Here is a 22,998-nt window from a genome sequence, read left to right on the forward strand (position 1 = left end):
GAGCCTTAAATGCTCCAATAAATTCATTTTTGCATTTTACCTTTAATTAAAATACTTTTAATTTGTGATAGGAAGGGAGAGCTATTTCATAAATTCAAAATGGAACTGTATATAAATTATCTTAATCATAATTTGTTGGGGTGACATCGTACGCTGGACAAAATCTTGGGCAGCAAGAATACTGGGCAAATACTATCTCAAGTAATAGCTTCTTGGTTATAATTCTCAAAATAGGGAATAAACACTGGGAACTCATTTTAGTGGTTTCTTTTTTTGACTGACTGCAGCAGAAAGACCAAAAATTGAGGCTGCTTTATAATTTCATTGGTGGGAGGACAGATGTGGAAAGAAAGCAGGACATGTGATTATGTCAACTTCAATGACTTCACCACTGAGAGTAAAAGAAAAAAAAATTAAGTGCCAGGAAGTGACCCACTCCTGGCCACCTTAACAGAATAACGGAGTAACGAAGTTGGAACAGACCTTGGAGGTCTTTTAGTCCAACTTCCTGCCCAAGAAGGAGACTCTGTACCATTTCAGACAAATAGCTGTCCAATTTCTATTTTAAAATCTCCAATGATGGAGCAACCACAATTTTTGGAGGCAAGCCCCTCTACTGATTAATTATTCTCATTGTCTGGAATTTTCTCCTTCTTTCTAGGTTGCTTCTCTCCTTGATTAGCTTCCAACCATTGCTTCTTATCTTGTCTTCTGGTGCTTTGGAAAATATGTTGAATCCTCTTTCTTATAGCAGCCCCCCAATAGAGGAACACTGCTATCATGTCTCCCCTAGTCCTTCTTTTCACTGGACTAGATATACCCATTTCCTGTAACCGATTTTCATATATTTTAGCCTCCAGTCCCCTAATCATCTTTGTTGCTCTTCTCTGTACTCTTTCTAGAGTCTCAACATCTATTTTATATCGTGGAAACCAAAACTGGATGCAATATTCCAGGTGTGATCTTATCAAGGCAACTTTTGAAGGAGCTAAGAGACAGCCCGAAACAGATGCACTGTTTTTAACCATGATAGACTGTCAAGAGATGGGAGTTACAGTACGAGAATGGGTCAGCTGTATAATACAAACGCCACTATTATGCTTCCATACAATGTTAGAAGATGCTATGATCACTTTTCCTTTTCCTTTATCATACTTGCTTTAGAAAGACTAGAAAGTAGCTAAAAGTAGCTTTTAAAGATTATCAAATGGCTTTTCATGTTTTTTAAATTAATGAATTAAAAAGGCATTTAATAAAATCTGTTTGTCTGACAAGTGCTACCAGAATGATTTTTAACTGTTTTTAATAGTCTATCATATGGTTATATTTTTATTATGCTATTTTCAACGACTCAGACAAGGGAGGCACCAAAACAAATCCCAGATATCTTTTCCATTTTATTTCAGGGAAAGCCGCAAATGCTATTAGTAAACAAGCAATGTTGCTACCCACACTGTTGTTAAAGAACCGCAACCCAATTTGAGAAAGAGCAAAGTCTGAAAGAATTAGGAAAATGAACTGTATGGGCTTTGAAGAGAAGTACTAAGCAATGGAAGTGGGATAAGAGGACGCTATTGTGCCAGTTTTCTCCCAGGGTACCAATTCTTTCACCCTAGATTAATTCCACATTATGCACCATTACTCTCAGGTTACTCAAGCAAAACTTGTGCCAATAAAGCATAATTAAATTCTCCTGGCATCCAAGAGACACAACAGACTGACTAAATGAGCCAATTTACATATAGATTACCTTACTACCACCAGCTGTGAAGATTTTTTTTTTAAAAAAAAAATCAGAAGCAAGGACTTTATGTTGTTGGTTTTTCAAATTTTCTGAAGAAATACTACACAACATAGTGCCCAGAACCTGCATTTGAACTATAAGCAAATGCTATTGACAAAATTTTATCTTTTGAGTTTGAGTAGTCTTTTCTCATTTAAACCAGGATTGCAAATTCTCTGATTATTCATTAGCACCAATAAAATAATGGCGGCTGAACACATTTTTGCATATTTCAAAAAGAGTAATGGTTTTTAATTTATTTCACTAGATCTGACACTCTTAAATAGTTGGCAGGATTAAACATTTCATAAGGCTGACCCCTGTTATTTGGCTACCCACATTATGGAAAATTTAGCTTTCCTTGTTGAAAGCATTTTAGCACCTTTCTGTAACTCCCAAGATATGGAATGAAGCAAACCATAATCTTAGCAAAAGGTAAATGTAATTTCTGAAAATCAAAAGGAAAATTATTTAAATAACTCTGAACAGCAAATGAAAAATATTTCTTTTGATGCCCTTTTTAAAAGCAGGGAATAGGTAACAATTGCAGCCTCACAGGAATCATATTCGGGGATGTAACGATAAAGACCTTTTCCCATGTATTTGCGCCAATCAGTCCCTAAAAGGACAAAATACTTAAAGGATTCTCTCCTTCCAATCTTAAAACTGGGAAGTTCATGATAAGACCTCAGACAAATGGCCTGTAGATTAAACAGCCATCTAGATTAAAGATTAAAACTAAGAATTTAAAACCATGGTAGAAAATATGGCTGCTTATGAGGACAAGGGATGTTCAGGTGTTTATCAACTTCAATAACTTTAAGATATGTGGACTTCCTCTCTCAGGATTCCCCAATCACCATGACATTAAGAAATATTGTTCTAGATGATTCAGTTTCAGCAACCCTTTTTGTAAGCAAATGTTTACATACATCAGCTACATTCATATATTCCCTTCCGTAAAAATCCAATTTACATAGCTCAGGGCTTACATTTCTTACCGGCTACCTAAAGAGCATGTAACTATTATGATCAGTAACTACTAATGCTGTTCCACGCATGAATTATTTCTGACACTATCAAAGTTATTGGTTATTAAGCACATCTTAGAAAAGTAACTGCTGTTGTGTAACTAAGCATGTAGGATACAGCTCTCGGCTTATCACTGTTACCTAGAATTATTTCATAATATTTGGTTTATATATGGTGAGCAAAAGAGAAGAAGAAAATCCTTGCCCTTTTCTCCATACGTATCCAAGTTTTATATCCAGGTGTGGGATGCAAATATTTTTACTACCGATTCTTGGGTGAGGCTAGGTGGGCATGGCCATTTGACTGGGTTGGCATGGCTTTTTGGGGCAGCATCCCCCGCCTGCATTAAAAGATCCCCTCTAAATGACCATTAATTTGTGTGTGAAAGCACTCAGTGAAGATGAACCCACCAGCTCTTGAATAATTTGTTCTGCTGCCATTTTCATTCTTTTCCTAATGAACCCTGACATGGAATCTACTTTTTCACAGCTGCCACACACATGGATTAGACTTCCACTGAACTGTCCATCACAACCCCCAGAGTAGATTGTTTGCTCCACCATGCTTGAATGGTATGCCAAAATATGGTTCATTCACTCAATTTGGAAAATGTATTACTTTTTATCTGTCACTACTCTGCACACCTGACAATGTCACTACCAATAGATGATTTACGAATGAGCCAGCAGTGGTCAAAACACAAACCCATTTCTTAAAATTATAATGATCTCCTTGTCAAACCCTTATGCGGCTACCGAAAATAGTTCTCCTGAAAAATTAGACAATGCATTTTTGCAGTAAAATGCAAATTTATGTACACATTTATCTGGGAATGAGCCTTATCAGGGGTGTCTATACATATAGTCATAACAGTCAAAAGGTGGACCCAATGGTGTGATCGACACTCTGCTTTTTATTAGTGTGTGTTAAACATAAAAATGGCTGGAGTTTTGATTGCCCCTTTGTGGCTGCCATCTTTTTTTTTACTATTCTCTCCAGATATCCCTCTACCTTATTAAACTCAGCAAGGATTATTTTTGAATAGACATTATATGAATGCATGATCAACATATGAAACTCAGTACACAATATACAATACAGTAAAGAGTGAATGTTACATAATACATACCTTTAGGACAAAACAATAATCAGTAGGGGACTTATACTTCGTTTTGTATTGCACACCATGATAAACATTTACGTTGTCAAACTGTATGAAACAAGCCAAGTCTCGGGATGTCTAAAAAAATTTAAAACACAATCTTTAGTTATTTGAATAATTGTCTATGTATTCAAAAGAAGGCCACCTCTTCCACGTTGGATAACTTTCTTGATCTGAAAATTAATGGCAATGCAACTTTTGTAACACATTATAAGTTTAGGAGTAATGGGGAAGATGTGTAGCATTATTCTTCAGAGGACTTGATGGAAATGATTCACCTACCTTTTGCAAAAATAAATCCACAAAAATATTACAATTTTGTTTAAGAAAGATGCAATGAATTCTTAAGGAAGAGGAGACTTTTCAGTAATGCATGCCGAAAGCTTATTTGTACATAGGTGAAAACTTCATCTGTCATTCTGTGCCAATTTGTACTCCTGCCAAACAGAGTTTCTACTATCAGAAAATGCACATTGGCTGTTTTTAATGGGTTGCCATGGCAACAAAGTTTCCCAGTGAAGGATCTGTGGATGAAGTGCCAATCTGAATGGAAATAAAACAGTGCCCAAAGTCTTCCTGGCTCGAGTACATATACAGGTATTCCTTAACTTACGATCTCAATTGAGTCCAAAATTCCTTTCTTTTTTTTTGTTGTAAATTTTATTTGAGTTTTCACAAAAAAAATACAAATAAAACATCGTTTTTGAAAATAGTGTAATCCCGGGTTACATTTCTTCGTACAGACACAAATTCAATTTCATGCTCATTTTTATGTTCTATTCCGTATCTTATTACTGTTTTACATTTTCTGCATAGCTTCTCCCCTCTTTTAATTTTCTCAATTTTATTTTAATTATCTCACCTCAATTCAAATCATTATATTTATATTTTTTGCCTGTCCTGTTTCAATTATCTATTATCTTTTCTCATTAACCAAAGTTCCTCCTGTAGTTACTGATTGGAGTATGACTTGGAGTATGATATCTTTTAAGTTTATCCATTTAACTCTTATTTAGGCTTCAAAATATACCCTAAAGTTATAACCTTCAATATAATACATAACTTCCATTTGGATTCTGCTTGGTACATTCTTAAAATACACACTATATTCTTAAAAAAAGAAAAAATTATAAATATATGTAATTAAAACAACACATTCCATTCCAATTCAATTCTATCATTAATATTAACATTCATTAAAATCTTAACTTCTTTAACATTACTTTTCAATTAAATATCATACTTCTATGGGAACAATTATAAGCTTTCCATAATTAATTCCCCCCCTTCACTTATATTTTATAAAACATTAACTAATTAAAATGTTCCCGTCCTTTCCTAATTCAATTTTCTCTTTTATTTTATTTCACTTATTTTATTAACAAACATTTCATTAAATTACACTAACTATTTTATCCTTCATTTTAATCATACATTGTTTCCAATTTTCTAAAGTTATTTCTATTACTAATATAACAATACAATCTTATGTACCTTTACAGAATCCCTTTTTCAGTTAAAATTTCACCCATTATCTCTAAATAGGTCGTTTCTCTATATCTTGTTCCAGTTCTTTGTAACTTCTTTTTCTTTCCTTCTTTCCTTCTTCCCTCTCTTCTTCTCTCTCCCCTTTTTACCCCCTTGTCTCTCTACCTCTATTTCTCTCTTCTTTATTCCCCTTTTCTGTTGCTTTCCAGTATTATACTTATTTTTCAAATTATTTTTCTTTTCTTTGGTTGTTTTTTTAAGCCTTAAATTCTCCATTCTCTTTCCCCCCTTTCCTTTTTCTTCCCCACATAAAATAGCTTGTTCATTAAAGATGGCTTCTTCTTTGTCCCAGTCTTCTTGTTTTGCAGACATTTCTTGTTGTTTCTCATAGTTCCAAATCTCCATTTCTAAGAATTGAAAAACGAAGCCAAAAGAACCCTTCCCTTCTTGTGCATCTTCTTTATACTTTTTAAGTTCCATTTTCAATTCATCCAGAAGTAGTGCCATTGTATAAATTTTTAAACAACCACCCGATTAATTTTAGTCATTCAAATGCAATCACCAAGAATCCAAAGATCATCAAGTAATCCAAATGCAAGCTGTTTCTTTTTGCTCGTTTTTTTCACTTTCTCTTCCTGGGGTTCTACTGTTTAGTTACAAAGTTTCAGTTAAAATGTATCTTTTAGAAGTCTTGTTGAAGTTTTACTGTAGATTCTTAATTCCAGGCAGTCTCCTCCCTCTTTCCAGATCCTGCCTTTTTATTCTTTTTCTCTCTCTTCCTGCTTATGAAAAAAAATTTTTAGTGTCCAGAAATCTTTATTATCCCTTTGACATTTTGTTTTATTTTCAGCTTAACTGCCTGTTGATGTCAAAGCAGATTTTTCTGATTTCTTATTTAAGTTTCTTAGTTGTCAGTATAGGGAAAGGGAGAGAAGAAAAAAAAACCCAAACCTTTCTCTTTTCACTCTCCTTCGCTGCTTCTGACTCTTCTTTGGGAGCAATGTTATCTTTTTGTAAGTTTAAATTCCAGGGTACCTTAGTTGTTGCTATTGTAATTTAACCTGGTCAGCCAAAACTTTCACTTCTTATCTTCGTCCTGCACATTCTTTTCTGGTCGAATTCTTCTTTGAGGTGACCACCGCTGCAACTGCCTTCGGGAAAGGGAGAAATGGCCAGCTGGGGAGGAGAGATGCAGCTCTCCTCAACTCTGCTGGCAGTCTCCCCCCTCTTCACCACCTCTATGGGGTGGCTTAGCCCCGAAACCAGGCAGCTCGGGGCACTCCACTGGCGAGCCCGGACCGAAACCGCGCACGATCGCGGATTTCTGTCTGTCACCGAAGGAACTCAAACCGGAAGCAAAGTCCAAAATTTCTGTGGTTAAGTGAGAAATTTGTTAAGTGAGCTTTGCTCCCTTTTACGACCTCTCTTACCACAGCTGCTAAGTGAATCATTGCGATTGTTCCATTAGTCACAAGGTTGTTAAGTGACTCTGGCTTTTCCATTGACATTGCTTGTCAGAAGGTCACAAAAGGGGATAGTCATAATAGTCATAAATATGAGTCAGTTGCCAAGTGTCTGAATTTTGATCACATGACCATGGAGATGCTTCAATGGCCATAAGGGTGAAAACCAGTCATAAGTCACATTTTTTAATGCCATAGTAACTTTGAACGATCACTAAGTAAGTCAAGGACTACCTGTAATTTTTTTTAATACTAGAAGCTTTTCAGCACTTAGTGGCAGCTTTGGCAGCCATAATAGCACCAGATGCTTCTACACTGCCACATTCTTGAACCTGGGAAAATGAGAGAGGGGGATTTCTTGGCGTGTACATGGTTAAGACATAATAGCATTCTTTTTCTACGTCAAGGTCATGTTATTTCTGCATCTGGTTGAAGAGTGATTAAGGGAATGTCTCAAGTTGGGACAGATGGTGATTGGGGTATTTGTTGCAATGAGGGTGCAGGGGGTGGATTTGCAATATTTTACCTATTGAAGGAAACCAAGAACTTTCAGATTCGGGATTTCCCAAATGTGCCAGTTTACTACTCTAATAAAGGGAACCTTTGAGAAGATGTGTGTCTTGGAGTTTTATTTATTTATTTATTTATTTATTTATTTGTTTGTTTGTTTGTTTGTTTGTGTCTGTCAAGCGATAACAGGTATACGTATAAACATAGTTATGAATACATGAAATAGATACATATAAGAAAAATAAAAAGATAAAAAGAAACAATAGGACAGGGATGGTAGGTACGTTGGTGCGCTTATGCACGCCCCCTACAGACCTCTTAGGAAAGGGGTGAGGTCAACAGTAGACAGTCTAAGGTTAAAATTTGGGGGGTTTGGGGAAGAAACCACAGAATCAGGTAGAGTATTCCAGACGTTGACCACTCTGTTGCTGAAGTTGTATTTCCTGCAATGAAGTTTGGTACGGTTAACTTTGAGTTTGTCTCTATTGTGTGCTCTTGTATTGTTATGGTTGAAGCTGAAGTATTCGTTGACAGGTAGGACATTGCAATGTCTAATTTTATATACTGTACTTAGATCGGACCGAAGGCAGCGTAGTTCTAGGTTTTCTAGGTCTAGAATTTCAAGTCTGGTGGTATAAGGTATTCTGCAAGAGTAGAGGAGTGGAGGACTCTTCTTATGAAATATTTCTGGACTTTCTCATCTGTGTTAATATCAGATATGTAATGAGTTATTGGTTGGAGTTGAGGTTTTCTGGAATGCTGACACTTAGTTCACAAGAACAGCTGAGAAAGGGATCTTTCTTAGGCAGATACCGTTAAAAAAAAAGTGAGAATCCATCTGACTTAGCGCTTTCAAATAAAAAACTGCAGGGGTACCCACAGGCCAGAGAAAAAAACTCAAAGGGGAGAAAAAAAGAATGATTGTGAGAGCCATTTTGATGTGTTTGATCCCGGATTAAGGACATTGCTGTGGCCAACTGGGGATTTGGGGGGGGACCACTCAGGAAAAATATGCACCTGTGTTAAATAGAATCCAGAATAGTTTCTGAAAGGATCTCTAGAAAAAAGGAGGAGCTAAACAGAAGCAGCTCCTGGGTGAATTCTCTCCTTGCCCTTGCCCAAACAATGGCAGCTTTCTTATCTGCAGTTTGGCATGAAAAGCTATACCAGTTTATTTTACTTCACTTTCTTTAAAATTAAGCAAAAATAATTATATTATTTTGCAGTGGAGGACCAAATGCAGTTTAGAGATGTTAATTCTTTTCGTGACTGAATTTTTTATGAATGCAATTTATTATTATTGAAAAACAAAAATAGTAGTCTATAAAGGGAATGAGTTCAAAGGAATTCTGCCACCCATTCTCCATATTTGCCCAAACAGCATCTCTCAGGGGCACCTCCTCAACAGTTACCAGGATGCTGCATTGTCTTCCCTTTTACAAATTGCTTTAATGTTTCAAAACATTTTTTTGACATGCCTGACCTTGGTCTTTCCTTTGGGGACGTAATAAATGCCTGAAGCTCGTAGAAGAAAATATCGCCTTTTCCAGGACTTCTTTCCATCTTCTTTTAAATAAAGGGCACCTTCAACTTCTGGCACAGCAACAGATGTACCACAGAAGCTTTCCTGCAGAGGGAAAAAATGGTGAGATAGAGCAGCAAGTGAATAAGCCAAGTGTCTTACAACATGGCTTGTTCAGTTGTGCTTCCAAAAGCCTGAGTCTCCATTCATCCCATCAGCTCTGATCTTTCTTTCACCACCATCAAAAATAGGACAATGCTTGATCCCCTGTACATGTGAATAACTTCCTTGAGCTCTTGAAGAGGCAGGCGTTAACCAATGGCTGAATTTGAGATAAAAACTTCGGGCGGCATGGCTTTAAAGTAACCCTCACAAGGCTTATACTGGTTTGGGAAGCTTCCCCAAATTTCCTTCATGAATAATTGCCAAATTGTACAGGGTTGAGCTTCAGGGTTTGATGACCACCTTGCTTCTAAAGATACCAGTTGCTGGCAAAACATCAGGTAATCTGTTGTTTAGACCATGTGTCAGCAACCTTAAACACTCAAAGAGCCACAAAGGTCCTAACCAGAAGCCCCCTGTTCAATTCTGGAGCTGACCAGAAGTCTGGTTCCCCCACCATAGAGTCTTCTCCTAGGACGATGTCCTTTTTCCTCTGCTGACTGCAGGTCCGGTTTCCCAACCATAGAGTCTCCTCCTAGTGCAGCATCCTTTTTCCTCTACCTTTCCTCTACCATATCAATTGTGGAGCTGACTGGAAAACCCGCCCCTTGCCATAGAGTCTCCTCCTGGCGCACCATGCTTCCTCCCCTGCCCCAATTGGAATCTCCTCTCAAAATTGTGGCAGCGACAGGGAGCCGCAGCAGAGGGATGAAAGAGCCACATGCGGCTCCAGAGTTGCAGGTTGCCGACCCCTGGTCAGATCACTGTATTAAATCCTGAAGCCCAAAAGAGCCCAGCTATGAAAGTCTACAACAGTTTATTTGCCAAATTATTACCCATATTTTCTCAAGGAATATTTGCCAAACTTACACAGATATCAAGGACTAAATGCTGGTCCTTCCAAAATGACCTGCAAGTTAGTGCCCTCTCTATTTCGAACCAACTCTCATCAGTTCTGATAATAATTTCTAGTATGGTAGGTATAATCTGAAACAACTGGAGGGCACCATTGTTCTATAAGAAAAACAAGGCTTCTACAGCTTACACGCATCAGAGTCCAAAAGTAGCCATTCACCAGGTGGTGGAAAGTTTTCTAACACAAAGCACACACAGACCCAAGTATTAAAAACAGCACCATGCATTTTGGCAGTGCAAGCAGATGTACTTACCACCTTCCAAGCTCAAGCTTGAAAATAACTCCTTTGGGATTTTGAATACATGAACTTTTTCAGAGCAGTGTCATATTTAAAACACTGACAGACAGAGCTTTTAAACAAAGTTAGTAGAATTATTTATTTATTAAATATATAAGCCTGCAAAGTTGAACATTTTAATCTGTTAGCCTGCTTTAAATAGGAGAAAAGGTAAACCATTATTTTGGACAACCTCACAGTAATTAGCAAATGTTCCTCTTTAGTTTGGCGAAGCCAAGACAAACCTTTAGGAAGGCCTGGGTCTTCATATATATTTGGAATGAGATGGCAAGTTTCCATGTCTTTGAATATGCCTGTCATCCCTTTAAGGTAGCCCAGGCAGGAAACCAGAACCATGAACACTAACTCTACTTGTATTGCAAGGTTACAGGAACAAATCATTGCAAGGTATGAAATCAGGTCTTCTCTCCCTTGCCTTTCCTTCCCAGAGAACTAGGAAGACATCTCCGAGATGCCTTTTCTGTCCCTATTCCTTCTGTGGCTGAGATATCTCTCCTCGGTCCTTTGTCATGGATCTATCATAGAATCAATTTGTTCCTAAACTCACACAACAGTCAAAACTGGTTTCCGTGGTCCTGTGAATCAAGTTCTAGCTTGACTCAAATGGTCAGATTTACTTTCCTGATGTTATACATGTTGAAGATACTTGATTTTTAGAGTTTTAACATACAACTCTGAAGTCTGAACTTCCTGTTTTCGTATTGCATCAAATGGAGAACTGAAATATTTCAGTTCTATTTCAGGAACAAGGCAGCACTTAAGTTATTTTACAATCAAATGTGCAGTTTGTTAACATTAATTTACCTCCAATAATGCTTCTTTGCTTTTCTCATTCATTTCCTTGCTTTCATTTTTTCCTTTGCTTGACAAGTAGAAATTCTAATAAAAAAAAAAAACAGATGAACCAATAAAATAGCCGGTTACTACTTGAATAAGCCCTCAAATGTGACTGAGACATTATGATATTAGGTCAAAGCTGCATTTTAGTTATCTCTCTCATCAGCTGCCTATTTTAAGTACTTACAAGTAGTTTTCATTCAAATAAAAAGTTCTAAGCAGAGAGTTATCATCCAAGCTAAGCATGATTGAGAATCTGTCTAGTCCAGCAGAGCCCCCACTAACCAAACTGCCCTAGATATTGCTTCTCCTAGATCGGTGTTTATCCATGTGGACTTCAGCGCCACAAATTCCCCAGCCATTATCTTAAGAGAATTTGAGAAGTTGAAGTCCACATGTCTTAAGACTTGTTAGGATTGAGAAATACTGCCCTCAATCATTGTAACAGGATTTTCTCCTTTTTTCTGCTCTGGGGCACACATCAGTTGAAAAAATCTACAATAGAAAAAGGCAGTTTTTAAGTATTCCAATTCCTGTCTCAATGGATCCAGCTTCCAATGGTGATGAAAACATTCATTTCTGGAAGAGGCTTATGGCTCTTTTAAATTGGGTCATTAGTGATGGATAAGATAAGAATCCAATGTTTACTGCATTTCCTAGGAAAAGTCTTCCTAAATTCAAGAAAATTAAAAGTCTAAAAAACACTAGGAGAATCTCTTTCTGTAGTCCAGATTAGTTACAATGAAGTTTGGACAGTGAAGATATGCTATTACAGCTATTATTCCTTAGAAGTCTACCAATGCTGGGTTGTTGTTGTTTGCATTTTGTGTAGATACCAAGTCCAATCTTCACCAGCAGTTGAAATAAGATAAGAATCTTGTGTCAACCCAGAAGTTGGCCGAATTGTGGTTGTTTTCTTTTTGTAGATTTTCTCAAGGGACTTTTTTCTTCTCACTGCTTCAGGGCTGACACAGCCTAGAGCTAAGGGGGCAGGGAGGGGGAATAGAGATAGCTGAGGTGCTGTGGCCAAAATAAAATTCTTTCTTTTGCGAATCAAGGACTTTGGTGTAGGTGTTCAAGAAGCGGAGACTGAGGAATCCAGGGGGGCAGGGGGGAGTGACAAAGTTTTACTTTTAATTGGGTGTAAAACCAGCAGGAACTTAGAACCGGTTTTCCACCAAAAACATGCCAATTTGATATGTCCCAATAAAATGTTCTTTAAGGAATATGCCTGCCTCGTAGTTCTTATTGAATGGGATGTATTACTTGGAACCTTGACACTTTGCTTGTAGAATGAGCTGGGTGTCCTGGAACTTACAGTCCTACAAAATTAAATAATTTTTTTGCTCATTTTTTTCCTTGTGTCCCATGTTTAACAAACATGGAAGGAGAAATCAAGCTGGCCCAATGTGAATATTAAAATATCCCAGAAAGTGTTTACGTTTCTTATTCAATTCTTTCTTTTTGAGAAAATAGAGCACTGTAGGACTAAAATTATTTCTTCTAGGCCACCCTTCATCCATCAGTACACAGGAAAGCTGGTATGCAACGAATGAACCAGCTGGGTAGTCATTATCTGTATTTTCACTGTTGAATGACTGCACCTGGCTCTTCCTTATTAACTATATAACATCCAGCTAATTAACTGAAAAAGAAGTGGATTCCCTGGCTCACTGCACTGCACTGCACAGAGACTTTGCATCAAATGATGTCTTTCCCACTAAACAAAAAACACAACACACACTGCCCCCCCCCCTCGTGGCATATATCCTGTCTGCAACCTTAGGATAAACCTAAAATAAAGCTCCATTAACTGAGACACTCAAATTATGCCAACAAAAAGCAGGTTTATTTTGCTATCTTTGAAATCATTCATAACCTTAAAAAGGAATTTGTATTGATTCATTTACTGCCATCAAGATGTTTGGAATATGTATGTTTGTTTGAAGTCCAGTTACAAACCAATTACAAAAATACAGATAGAGAAAAGTGCTACACTTAGCTAAAGGAAGCTAAAAGGAAGATGACTCTGAATTGACAGCAATGTCCTTCCAAAAGGATGCAAACAAATTGTCTGCTGTCACCAAATTTAAAATGCCCTTCCTATTTTAAAGTTAAGTTATTTGAAAGAAATAGCATTTCTTTTTTCTAAATAAATATATTTTATTTCGACATATACAGGTAGTCCTCAGCTTATGACCATAATGGAACTGCCTGTAAGTCACAATAATTGTAAAGAGCATTACCCACACCAATCAACCTAATTTAATGGCAGTCATTAAGGGAATCTGTTGTTCACTATGGGGCATATTTGGCAAAAAACAGAAGTATATGCCAGTTTTAGGCAAAAACATCATGAATCGTGGTCATGGGATCAGAGTGAGTAATGCATGCAACAGCTATAAATTCAGGCCACTTGGCGAGCGCCCAAAACGCAGCCATGTCTATAGCATACTAAATGCAATACCCTCCTAAATAAGTTTAGGAGCCAAAACAGGTGTTCTGATAACCAGGCAAGACAATATTATATATCTTTGAAAATTTCTGCTCAACTTTTGCTTCTGAATTGTTCCTTAAAATCAAAATAATAAGTACCATGTCATGACCTAAACCAAATCACTAGTGGACACAGTTCAGGTTCTTTGTTTATTTTTTCCTGAAAAGGCACTGATATAATCATTCTAAGAGTGGTTAATCATTGATTAGAAGTACATTTTCCAAAATATGATTTTGCTGATCCATACTTTGTTTCTTCCTCAACCCCCAAATAAACTTATTTCTAGTAAGAGATGAATCACATGAACAACAAAACATTTCAGAGAACATTTTAACGTTTTATGGAAGACAGGGATTTTGTACACAATTATTTATGTCTCAAATAATTTGCTTTCAGTATCACACAAAACATCTGTGAGGTTTCTTCACTACAGCTGTTCTTCATTATCAAAGCTGTATTATTTTTAATCATAGGCAGGCAATGTGTGAATTATTAAGAATGTGGATAAGCAATTTGTATCTTTGATTAAATTCTTATCTCTATATTACAGAAGTGAATAAATCCATATCTATTTTCTGCCCTCCACTGGTGTAGCTATAGCCGAACAGTCTTAAACTGCAATATCAGGACATTTTAAAATGATAAATGAATTTATAGGATATCCCCTAATAAATAACCAAATGATAAACAAAATTGCTCTGACTGGCAGATGGTTTTGATAGATGTGTAGACCCAAAGATTTAGCTTCCCAAAGTTTGCTCTAGTCTTTACCTACCCAAGCCTGCTGCCAGTTTTTATACTGCTACTAGCTTTTCTTAGACAAATTATTTTAAGAAATGTGGTTAATCTCAAAGACAATTTGTCCTGTTAGGAATTCAGAATTTATAGGGTGGTAAGTCTCAGTCATGTTACTTTACCTGAGGGTTTTTAAATACAGCATATTTTTCATTTTTCACCAAGAACAGTATTTTATTTTCACTGTCTCGAGTCCAATGGGATAAGACTTCAATCACATTTTCATGATCTTCAAAAAATCTTTCTGGGGGGGAAGGGAAGAGAAAGAAATATGATTTAAAATGACTGTCCACCTTAATATTTAGGCCTTTTTTTTGTTAGAAACAAAGAGTAATTTCTTCAAACACAGAAACTTCCTAAAAGTATTGATAATTTTCGTTCATGGATAAAGAGCCTTATTTGTTTGTATGAAGTGAGCATCTGTTTGATTAGCCATTTTTCCCCTCTCTATTACATATGTATGAAAACAAAAACACACACCAGCCATTCATAGCTTTGGAACCCAACAAGCAGCACACTTCTCATTTAATACAGGCTGGGTGGCTGCAACCAGAAACTGCTCTCTGGGAAAAAACCGTACAAATATCAGCAGATATAGCCTGATGGTTTGAAAATTACCGATTTGTAGCTCAGGATATATTTCATAAAGGCACCAGTTTATATTGCAATCACAGTGGGTTTTTTCAAAGAGATTGTCTAAGACATCACGTGCCACTTGTCGTTCATCCACCATTAGAGACTTTGTGCTGTTATCATTCATGTGCACCTTGACAACAAGCTGGGGAGAGAATAATAGATCAGTCAGTTAATTTCAGCCTGGAAGAAAAGGCCCGAGTACTCAAAAGTCTGCCATGACTGATAAAAATGGAAGATTATTGCAGATTCGAATGCATCCTGTATATCACAAATTGGACTGAGAAATATAATGCATCTCTCATTCATCACCCCATCAAATTTGTTCTCTGCTGCCTTAACGTATGCTTTTGATTAAATAAGATTTTTAAATGAATTGTGAACTTGGTTTTGGACAATACGTTCACCAAGACTAGCGTTTAAAAGCTGGCTTTGCATACAAATGAAATTATTTGGTCTTGACTCTCACCAAATTAATGCAATTTAGTCATTTCTAACATTTCTCTTTGATTTTAAGGGGCTCCAACCAGAGGCACAGAAAGCAGAAGATATTTTTTATGCCATGGGATTTTTTTTTTTGCCTAAAAAAGGGTAATTTTATGCAACTGTAGTCATAATTTGGACATATATTGAAAATTCAGTAAAATTCAATGCTGGAATTTTCAGCATTATTTTTATTATAAACTGTCACTGTAAAGCTCTTTCTTTTATAATAGTCATTTTCATAAAATCTTGCTATGTGTGTGAATTAAGCCTTTCACGTAAGTCTGTCTTTTATCCTGCTTGTTGCAAAGGATGCTGCCTTGTTATTCCTTGATCTAAGTACTAATAAGGTTCTGTACTCTTATTTGATGATTTGATGAACATCATTAGGTTTGCCGGTGGAAAAAAGAATGCTCAGAGGAAGCAGCTCTGCTGGTAGATAACAGTAAACATATAGAACAAGAAGAATCAGGACTGTTAGGGAATCAGAACTTAGAATAACAAAAACTCATTAGAATATTATGATCTCAGAAACAGAAGAAAATCAAGAAAGAACAAGCATTTGCTGTGCTTGTTTTATGTGCACCCTTTAAAAATTAAGGCAATTTAAGAAATTATGATATCCCAAAATATATCAGCTATCAGCAACTTATAACATTATTCCTCCTACAGCAATCCTGTACCCACTTTATTGGGCATAAGATCCAGACAGGAATTCCAGTCAAGGCCAAAATTGGCTGAAGGGGTTGATTGCCATATCCCAACCATTAACTGGGATTGTGGATAGGGTCTTGCTTCAGAGTAGAAATAAAATAAAGAGTTTTGCTGGATTAGACTGAACACCAACAATATGCAAATTAGTATGTTTCCATGGAGGCCAACCAGTTGAATCTGGAAAACCCACATAAAGATCCATTTATAAATGCATCCTCCTGCTTATCACTGGTTTAGTCTTAATGACTTGAAGCACTGATAGCTTATCTTCCATACCTACAATTGTCTGCAACAGGGGTGTCAAACTCGATTGCAACAGGGTTATGTTTGACCTCGGGTGGAGGGGGGACAGGAGGCATGGCCAGCTTGACATCACTCATGTCAGGGGTGCCTGTGGGACCCAAGGGTTCTGCCAGTGAAAACGCTCCCAGGCTCAGTTTTTGGCTGTGATGGCCTCCTGCAACCCTTTGCCAGTGAAAATGGATCTCAGGAGGCACTTGTGAGCTCTATTTCCAGCCTCCTGCAACCCACCACCAGTGAAAATGGAGCTTGGGAGGATCACTCTTCCGATCTCAGTTTTCATTGGCAGAGGCACTGTGGGCTTGTCCTTCACTGTTTTCAGGACGGGTCCTGCAAGCCAGATCTAAGCATCCCATGTGCCGGATCCATCCACAGGTCTTGAGTTTGACACCCCTACTCTATAACTAGATTTCCTTTATTATTTTCAGCAGTATGGTGGAGTATTTTTTTGTAGGCATGAGTTCCTGATTTTGGGCAGTGGTGTAGGCAGATCTTCAGGACATAGGGAATGGCGCTGAAGGACAAGAAAGAAAAACTGGCTATCTGGTAAGGCAATGGTCAGATAAGTGGGACTTGAGCCCAGTCTAAAAAATAATTTTGAAAAAGAAATCCTAATTCAAATGAAGATAAAGTGAGAAAGAGAGAAGTACATTCAGACTTGCAAGGTTCAATTACAATAAAAACAATTCTGACCCATCATTTCTTGTCTAGTCTATCTTATAGGGTTAACATCACAAAAGGAGCAGTCCAAAAATATGACCACAGCATTTAAATATCCTTTACGATATGACAAAGAATTTAATCATTTTTTTCTGTTATAAATCTAAAAGTTACAGTTTGGATGTATTTGTAATTTGGAGTAACTTTCCTTAAAGAGAACACCACTCCTGTCCCTTAAACATGGCATTTAAAAAATGGTAGTGAACAACAGGTAGTGGATAGTGGGCAGTACAGCCATAGCAATCCTACCTTTTTAACCTTGGCTTCCTTTAGTTTTTCTAATGCTAGTTTAATCTTGTCAGCTTTTGCTTGTTCTTGTGCTTCCTAGAAGATGGAAATAAATAGTAAATATATAATATGCTTGTCCATCATCATGTTATGATTTTTCCCCCAAAAAAAGTTCTTACAGCATTTTATAAAGTTTCTCTAAAACAGTATGGACTAACATATTATCCTATTTAAAAATTAACCCAAAATTAAGATTTCCCTCCCCACCCTCTTTCAAGTGTACAGTCTCATCATCTGCAGAGAGTTGTCCTTAAATGTGTTGCTCCTTTCCTTTTATCAATCACTGTACTGTATCTTATAGCAATAGTGCGTTCTTCCTGCGTTTATTGCTTTGCTAAGACAAAAAATGCTAAATCTAATTTTTGTCCAGGAACAAGCTTCTATTCTTTTCCCTTCTCTCCCATAAGATGGATCAATTCATGTCACTATGGTGACATCATCACTTCAGGTTTGTAGGCGGCTAGTTTTTAAAAATAAAATTGTGGGCAATAGCCTTATGACTATGGTACATTGCTATAAGACTTTTTAAAATTAGGTCTCAATGTACTCATTCTTCATCTTTCACTCATCATTCTACCATTCTCTGCAACTGTAACTGCAGAATCTTGTGTATTTGAACAAGTAATTTTCTCTTCAACTTAATGTGGCAATTAATTCAGGAAACATCTTGCCTCTTCAGGATTAAAATATCAGTGAAAATATCATTGTATTGACCATACTCATTTATTCTCATTGTAGTTTTCAGCAATCACTGAAAGTAAAGCTTTCATCTTCCATAGAATAATCACTGGCCTGTTCCACATAAGATTTTCTCAGCCTGAATTATTTGCTAGATTTATATCCTGCCATACATCTAGGAGCTTAAGCCCACGCACATTACAGTCTTTCCTCAACCTTTTTGACTAGCAAAGCTTCCAAAATTGTACTAAGATTAATAATCTTCCAGAACAAATATTACAAAAGTTAGATGTTCTTCTAATGCATCAGAAACTGACATTTGATAATCCAGTTTAATCTCATGCTGGTGTGCAAACAGTTTGAGAATATTAAGATAAAAACTTATTTAGGGATCTTCTGGTTGCTAACCTTAGTGAGTGGCTTCGGAGGAATGGCTAGAGGCGGTGGCAATGGCATTAGCATTTCTGCAGGAGGGGCTGGTAACTTATTCATACCAGGTGGAGGAATATTACTCAGCAATGATTGAGTTCCACAAATAGGAACAGTCTTTGCAGGTGGCTGCACTATGGCACCTTGTTCATTGTAAGAGGTATTCTTTGGTTCTTGTAATGTTGTCTTTTCTACTTCACTGATGTCTGCTATAAGATCAGCCATCAAAGTATCTAAATCAGTATCTTCCAATGTATTCAAGGACTCTGTTACAAAAAAAAGATAAACATATCAGAAATCTTCTCTAATGTTATAAAGGAACAGTACTTCCATATATATCATTAGATGGTTTTCCAGACAGCTACAGGCAACACATATAGACTCAACAGTTCTTGGGATTCTTCTGAAGTAAAGAAACACCCTTTCATTAGGTGATTTATCGCATTTGAAAATATGCTAGAAAAACCTGCACATGCCTCCTCTTATAAGAAAGCATCCCTACTCTTTTTTTTCTGATGGATTGTCTACAAGTTTATAATTCCCAACATGAATTATTATTTCTAATTGAAGCAGTAATGATTAAGTTGGAAAATGTATTTCAAAATTAAGGTTGAATTTACTTTACTTTGTTGTCATTGCACCTCATACAATGAAATTAAATACCATCTTCAGTGTACATTATGACTGAAAATAAACACAAACACACATCCCTCAGACTCCACACATTGAATTGAAAACTCATGATATCGCATTAATATTGCACTATACAGCAGAATTCAAAAGAGCTGCTGCCCTGGGATAGAAGCTGTTTTTCAGCCTATTTGTCCTTGTTTTTATTATCCTGTACCATCTGCCAGATGGCAATAGTTTAAAAAAAAAAGGGTGCCCAGGAAGAGATGGATCTTTGAGAATGTTTTGAACTTTCTTAAGGCAGCAGGAACTATAAAGCTCTTCCAAAGAGGGGAGAGGGCAACCAATGATCTTCTGGGCAATGACATTAATCCTCTGGAGTGGGTTATTTTAGGTTTGATATTTGGCAAAGTACTAGGTAAGCTCTGTGCAGAGTTGCAGTACCTTACATTTTAGAAAATAATTTGGTACTGAGATGGCTCAAAAATAGATCACATTTTTCTTCCCTTCCCTCGCTTAGCATTTCGCCTGATTATAGGTCTTAGAAAGCTTGCAAATATATTGAAAAAAACTTCTATTATTCTTCAGCTGTATTTTATCTTTCTATAGTGAATGAATGTCCTAATTAAATCAATAGAAAATTTGGGGAAACATTCTGAAACTTTAATTTTTATAATGTCAGCCTCCTATATTTATCTTTTGAAAACTAGATAGACCCTCTGTTTTTATAATTTACATAAATGACCTTTGCAATCATATTAAAAACAACTGTGTCCTCTTTGCTGATGACATAAAACTACTTAACACCACTGACAATATAGCTGCCCTACAAAGTGACCTTGACTATGTGTCAGAATGGTTGAACAATTGGCAACTTCAAATCTCAACCAATAAATGTTCTGTCTTACACACTGGCAACAAAAATCACAACAACTAAATACAAACTGGGTGGATACGGCCTCGTAGATGACCCTCACTCTGTCAAGGACCTATGAGTACTTATTTTAAAAGACCTAAGCCCCAGAGCTCACTGTAACAGCATTGCCAAAATGGCGTTAAGAGTTGTTAACCTTATTTTGCAAAGCTTCTTCTCCGGTAACATTGAACTGAAAACCAGAGCATACAAAATATTCGCCAGACCAATTCTCGAATACAGCTCATCTGCCTGGAATCCACACAATATAACGGACATTAATACAAGAGACCAGAGGTATATCACGAGAAGAGTACTCCACTCCTCTGTTCGCAGTAGAATACCTTATGCCACCAGGCTTTAAATTTTGGACCTAGACAACTTAGAACTACACCATGGCTGACCTAAGTTTAGTACTCAAAATTGTCTGCTACAGCATCCTACCTGTCAATGACTACTTTAGCTTCAACCACAATAACACACGGGTAAACAATACATACAAACTCAAAGTAAACCGCTCCAAACTCAACTGCCGAAAATACGACTTCAGCAACAGAGTGGTCAATGCCTGGAATACTCTACCTCAGTGGTTCTTAACCTGGGCAATATTGCCTCCCAGGGGGCGATTTTGGTTTTCAGGGGGGCGAAGGAACAAAAAGGGGCGACGCGGGGGTGAAGGAACGGAAGGGGGGGTGATATGGGGGCGATGGAGCAAGAAGTTTTGGGGACACTTTTGAGACTTTTTTTGTACAGTGAACTGCTGTATATGTTGTACAAAAACATCAGATCACTCGCTATTAGTGGATTGAACTGTTTTAAAATGTTCCTGCAGCTAGCTTCAGTACAGAATGCCATACATATGTGAATACGCATCACTCATCTTCATGCACGTTGCGCAGCAGCCTATCACTCTACCCATTAAATTTGTCTCTCTCATTTTTGTTGCTTTCCTTCTGTAAAAACTTTGTGTCTTTTTAACCCTTTTTACAGTGTGCATGAATATATATTTTCCTCAAATCTTAATTTAGTTTCAGAGTTTTCGTCTTAAAAATCTTAGTTCCTGCATTGCGGTTTGTTCTTATGCCCTTTTTATATTTCTTTTTGCGTCTTAAAATTCACTTGTAATTAAATCATTACATGTTTATTTTTTTTCTGGGCATTTCATTTTCTTGCAATTGAATTTTGTTTTCAGTGGTCATTGCATTTAAGTGTCTTGAATAAATAAGATAATAATGAAATACATGTACCACGAAGTTTGGGAGTAAAGTGATGGGTGGCATCACAATTTTTCACACAGTTGAGATACGGGAAAAAGACTGGAAATAAGTTATTTGCATCGATGTGTCCTGATGCCAATTTTAAAGAAAACAAAAAATGTGTTTGCATAAATTGAAGAATTATTTCCCCGTGTTGTGATTGAGAGGTTATGTTGGGGGAGGGAGGGCGATGATAACTTCCTCAATGGCTCAAGGGGGTGATTCTTTCAAAAAGGTTAAGAACCGCTGCTCCACCTGACTCTGTGTCTCTTCCTCAAACCCCCCAAACTTTAACCTTAGACTGTCTACTGTGGACCTCACTCCAATCCTAAGAGGTCTGTAATGGGGTGTGCGTAAGTGCACCAGCGTACCCACTGTCCCTCTCCTACTGTTCCCATTTATTTATACACATTTATTACTTACATATTTATCTGTTATGTTCATACTTATACTCGTTTTCGCATATATGTTTGATGAACTAAAATAAATAAATAAATAAAATTCACTGGACGGACACACCTACACACAGGCTAATTAACAAATAATTTTGGAAAAGAACAAAACCAGTGTAATTTTCTGCTTCTTATACTTCACATTAGAAAGTATGCCAATGGACTTTTTTTTAGTACTTACCATTTAAATCTTTGAAACCAACTGCAAAATTAAATTCAGCATCAGATGATTTTTGGCGAGCAATAGGCATGGCTTCCACCTCAGATGATTTCTGCTGAGGAATAGGCATGGCTTCCACTTCTAAGCTCTGATTTAAAAAAAGAACAGTTTTATAATTTGAAAGCCTTATAATCTCCTATGATGGGAAGCACATTTATATTCCTGTGGGCTGTTTTTCTCCATTGGAAATGTTTTGCTTTAGAATTATGAAACCTACAATGTTTTTCTCCAGAATATTTTCTTCAACTACAATTATCTCTCTCACACACATATATGCATATACATACCAGTATGTATAGTTTTTGAACAATGGTTTATTGTATTCTGTATGATGAACAACATAACACATTTGAAGATAAAAATTAGCACATGAAACTTGGCTAATAATAATCTGCCCCCAAATTCCTTTCTTTAACAAAAGTGTTTATTGCAAAAACATTACGCAGAGGAATGTAAGCACATAAGAATTTAAACAAAATCATATCAGATAACTGTCCGGTCCAGCATTCTCTTCTCATAGCGGACAACCAGATGTTCCTAAGAAACCCACAACCATATATAAAAGTGACACTTTTCTTTTCCAGCAGCTAGTATTGGTATTTCCTAGATATGCTGGTATTATAATTCCCAGAATGCACATTCTCAGTGATTCTGGCTAAAGTCCCAACAAATCTAAAACTTTATTACATTTACAATATTAATTCCTTTTTCTGACTCAGTAATCCTTTAATTTGGGGTAGAGTGCACAAAACTATTGTAACACTAAAACACTGACTTAGTAAACCATTAAAATATTAAAAACATATAATTTGTTATT

General features: G+C 36.7%; 1 protein-coding gene across 1 annotated transcript in view; it reads right to left on the minus strand.

The window, feature by feature from the left end:
• Window positions 1–22,998, minus strand: part of APBB1IP (amyloid beta precursor protein binding family B member 1 interacting protein) — a 52,999-nt gene that overhangs the window by 9,613 nt on the left and 20,388 nt on the right. The window contains exons 3-10 of the mRNA XM_026710024.2: window positions 22,143–22,269; window positions 18,690–18,976; window positions 17,565–17,639; window positions 15,084–15,243; window positions 14,588–14,709; window positions 11,141–11,215; window positions 8,922–9,065; window positions 3,945–4,055 (exon numbers count right to left, since the gene is read on the minus strand). Coding sequence (XP_026565809.1) covers window positions 3,945–4,055; window positions 8,922–9,065; window positions 11,141–11,215; window positions 14,588–14,709; window positions 15,084–15,243; window positions 17,565–17,639; window positions 18,690–18,976; window positions 22,143–22,269 — 1,101 coding nt within the window. The remainder of the gene's footprint in view (window positions 1–3,944; window positions 4,056–8,921; window positions 9,066–11,140; window positions 11,216–14,587; window positions 14,710–15,083; window positions 15,244–17,564; window positions 17,640–18,689; window positions 18,977–22,142; window positions 22,270–22,998) is intronic.

The sequence above is a fragment of the Pseudonaja textilis genome, chromosome Z, assembly GCF_049901715.1.
Source record: "Pseudonaja textilis isolate UNSWEBS1 chromosome Z, rPseTex1.2, whole genome shotgun sequence".
NCBI classification, from domain to species: Eukaryota; Metazoa; Chordata; class Lepidosauria; order Squamata; family Elapidae; genus Pseudonaja; species Pseudonaja textilis.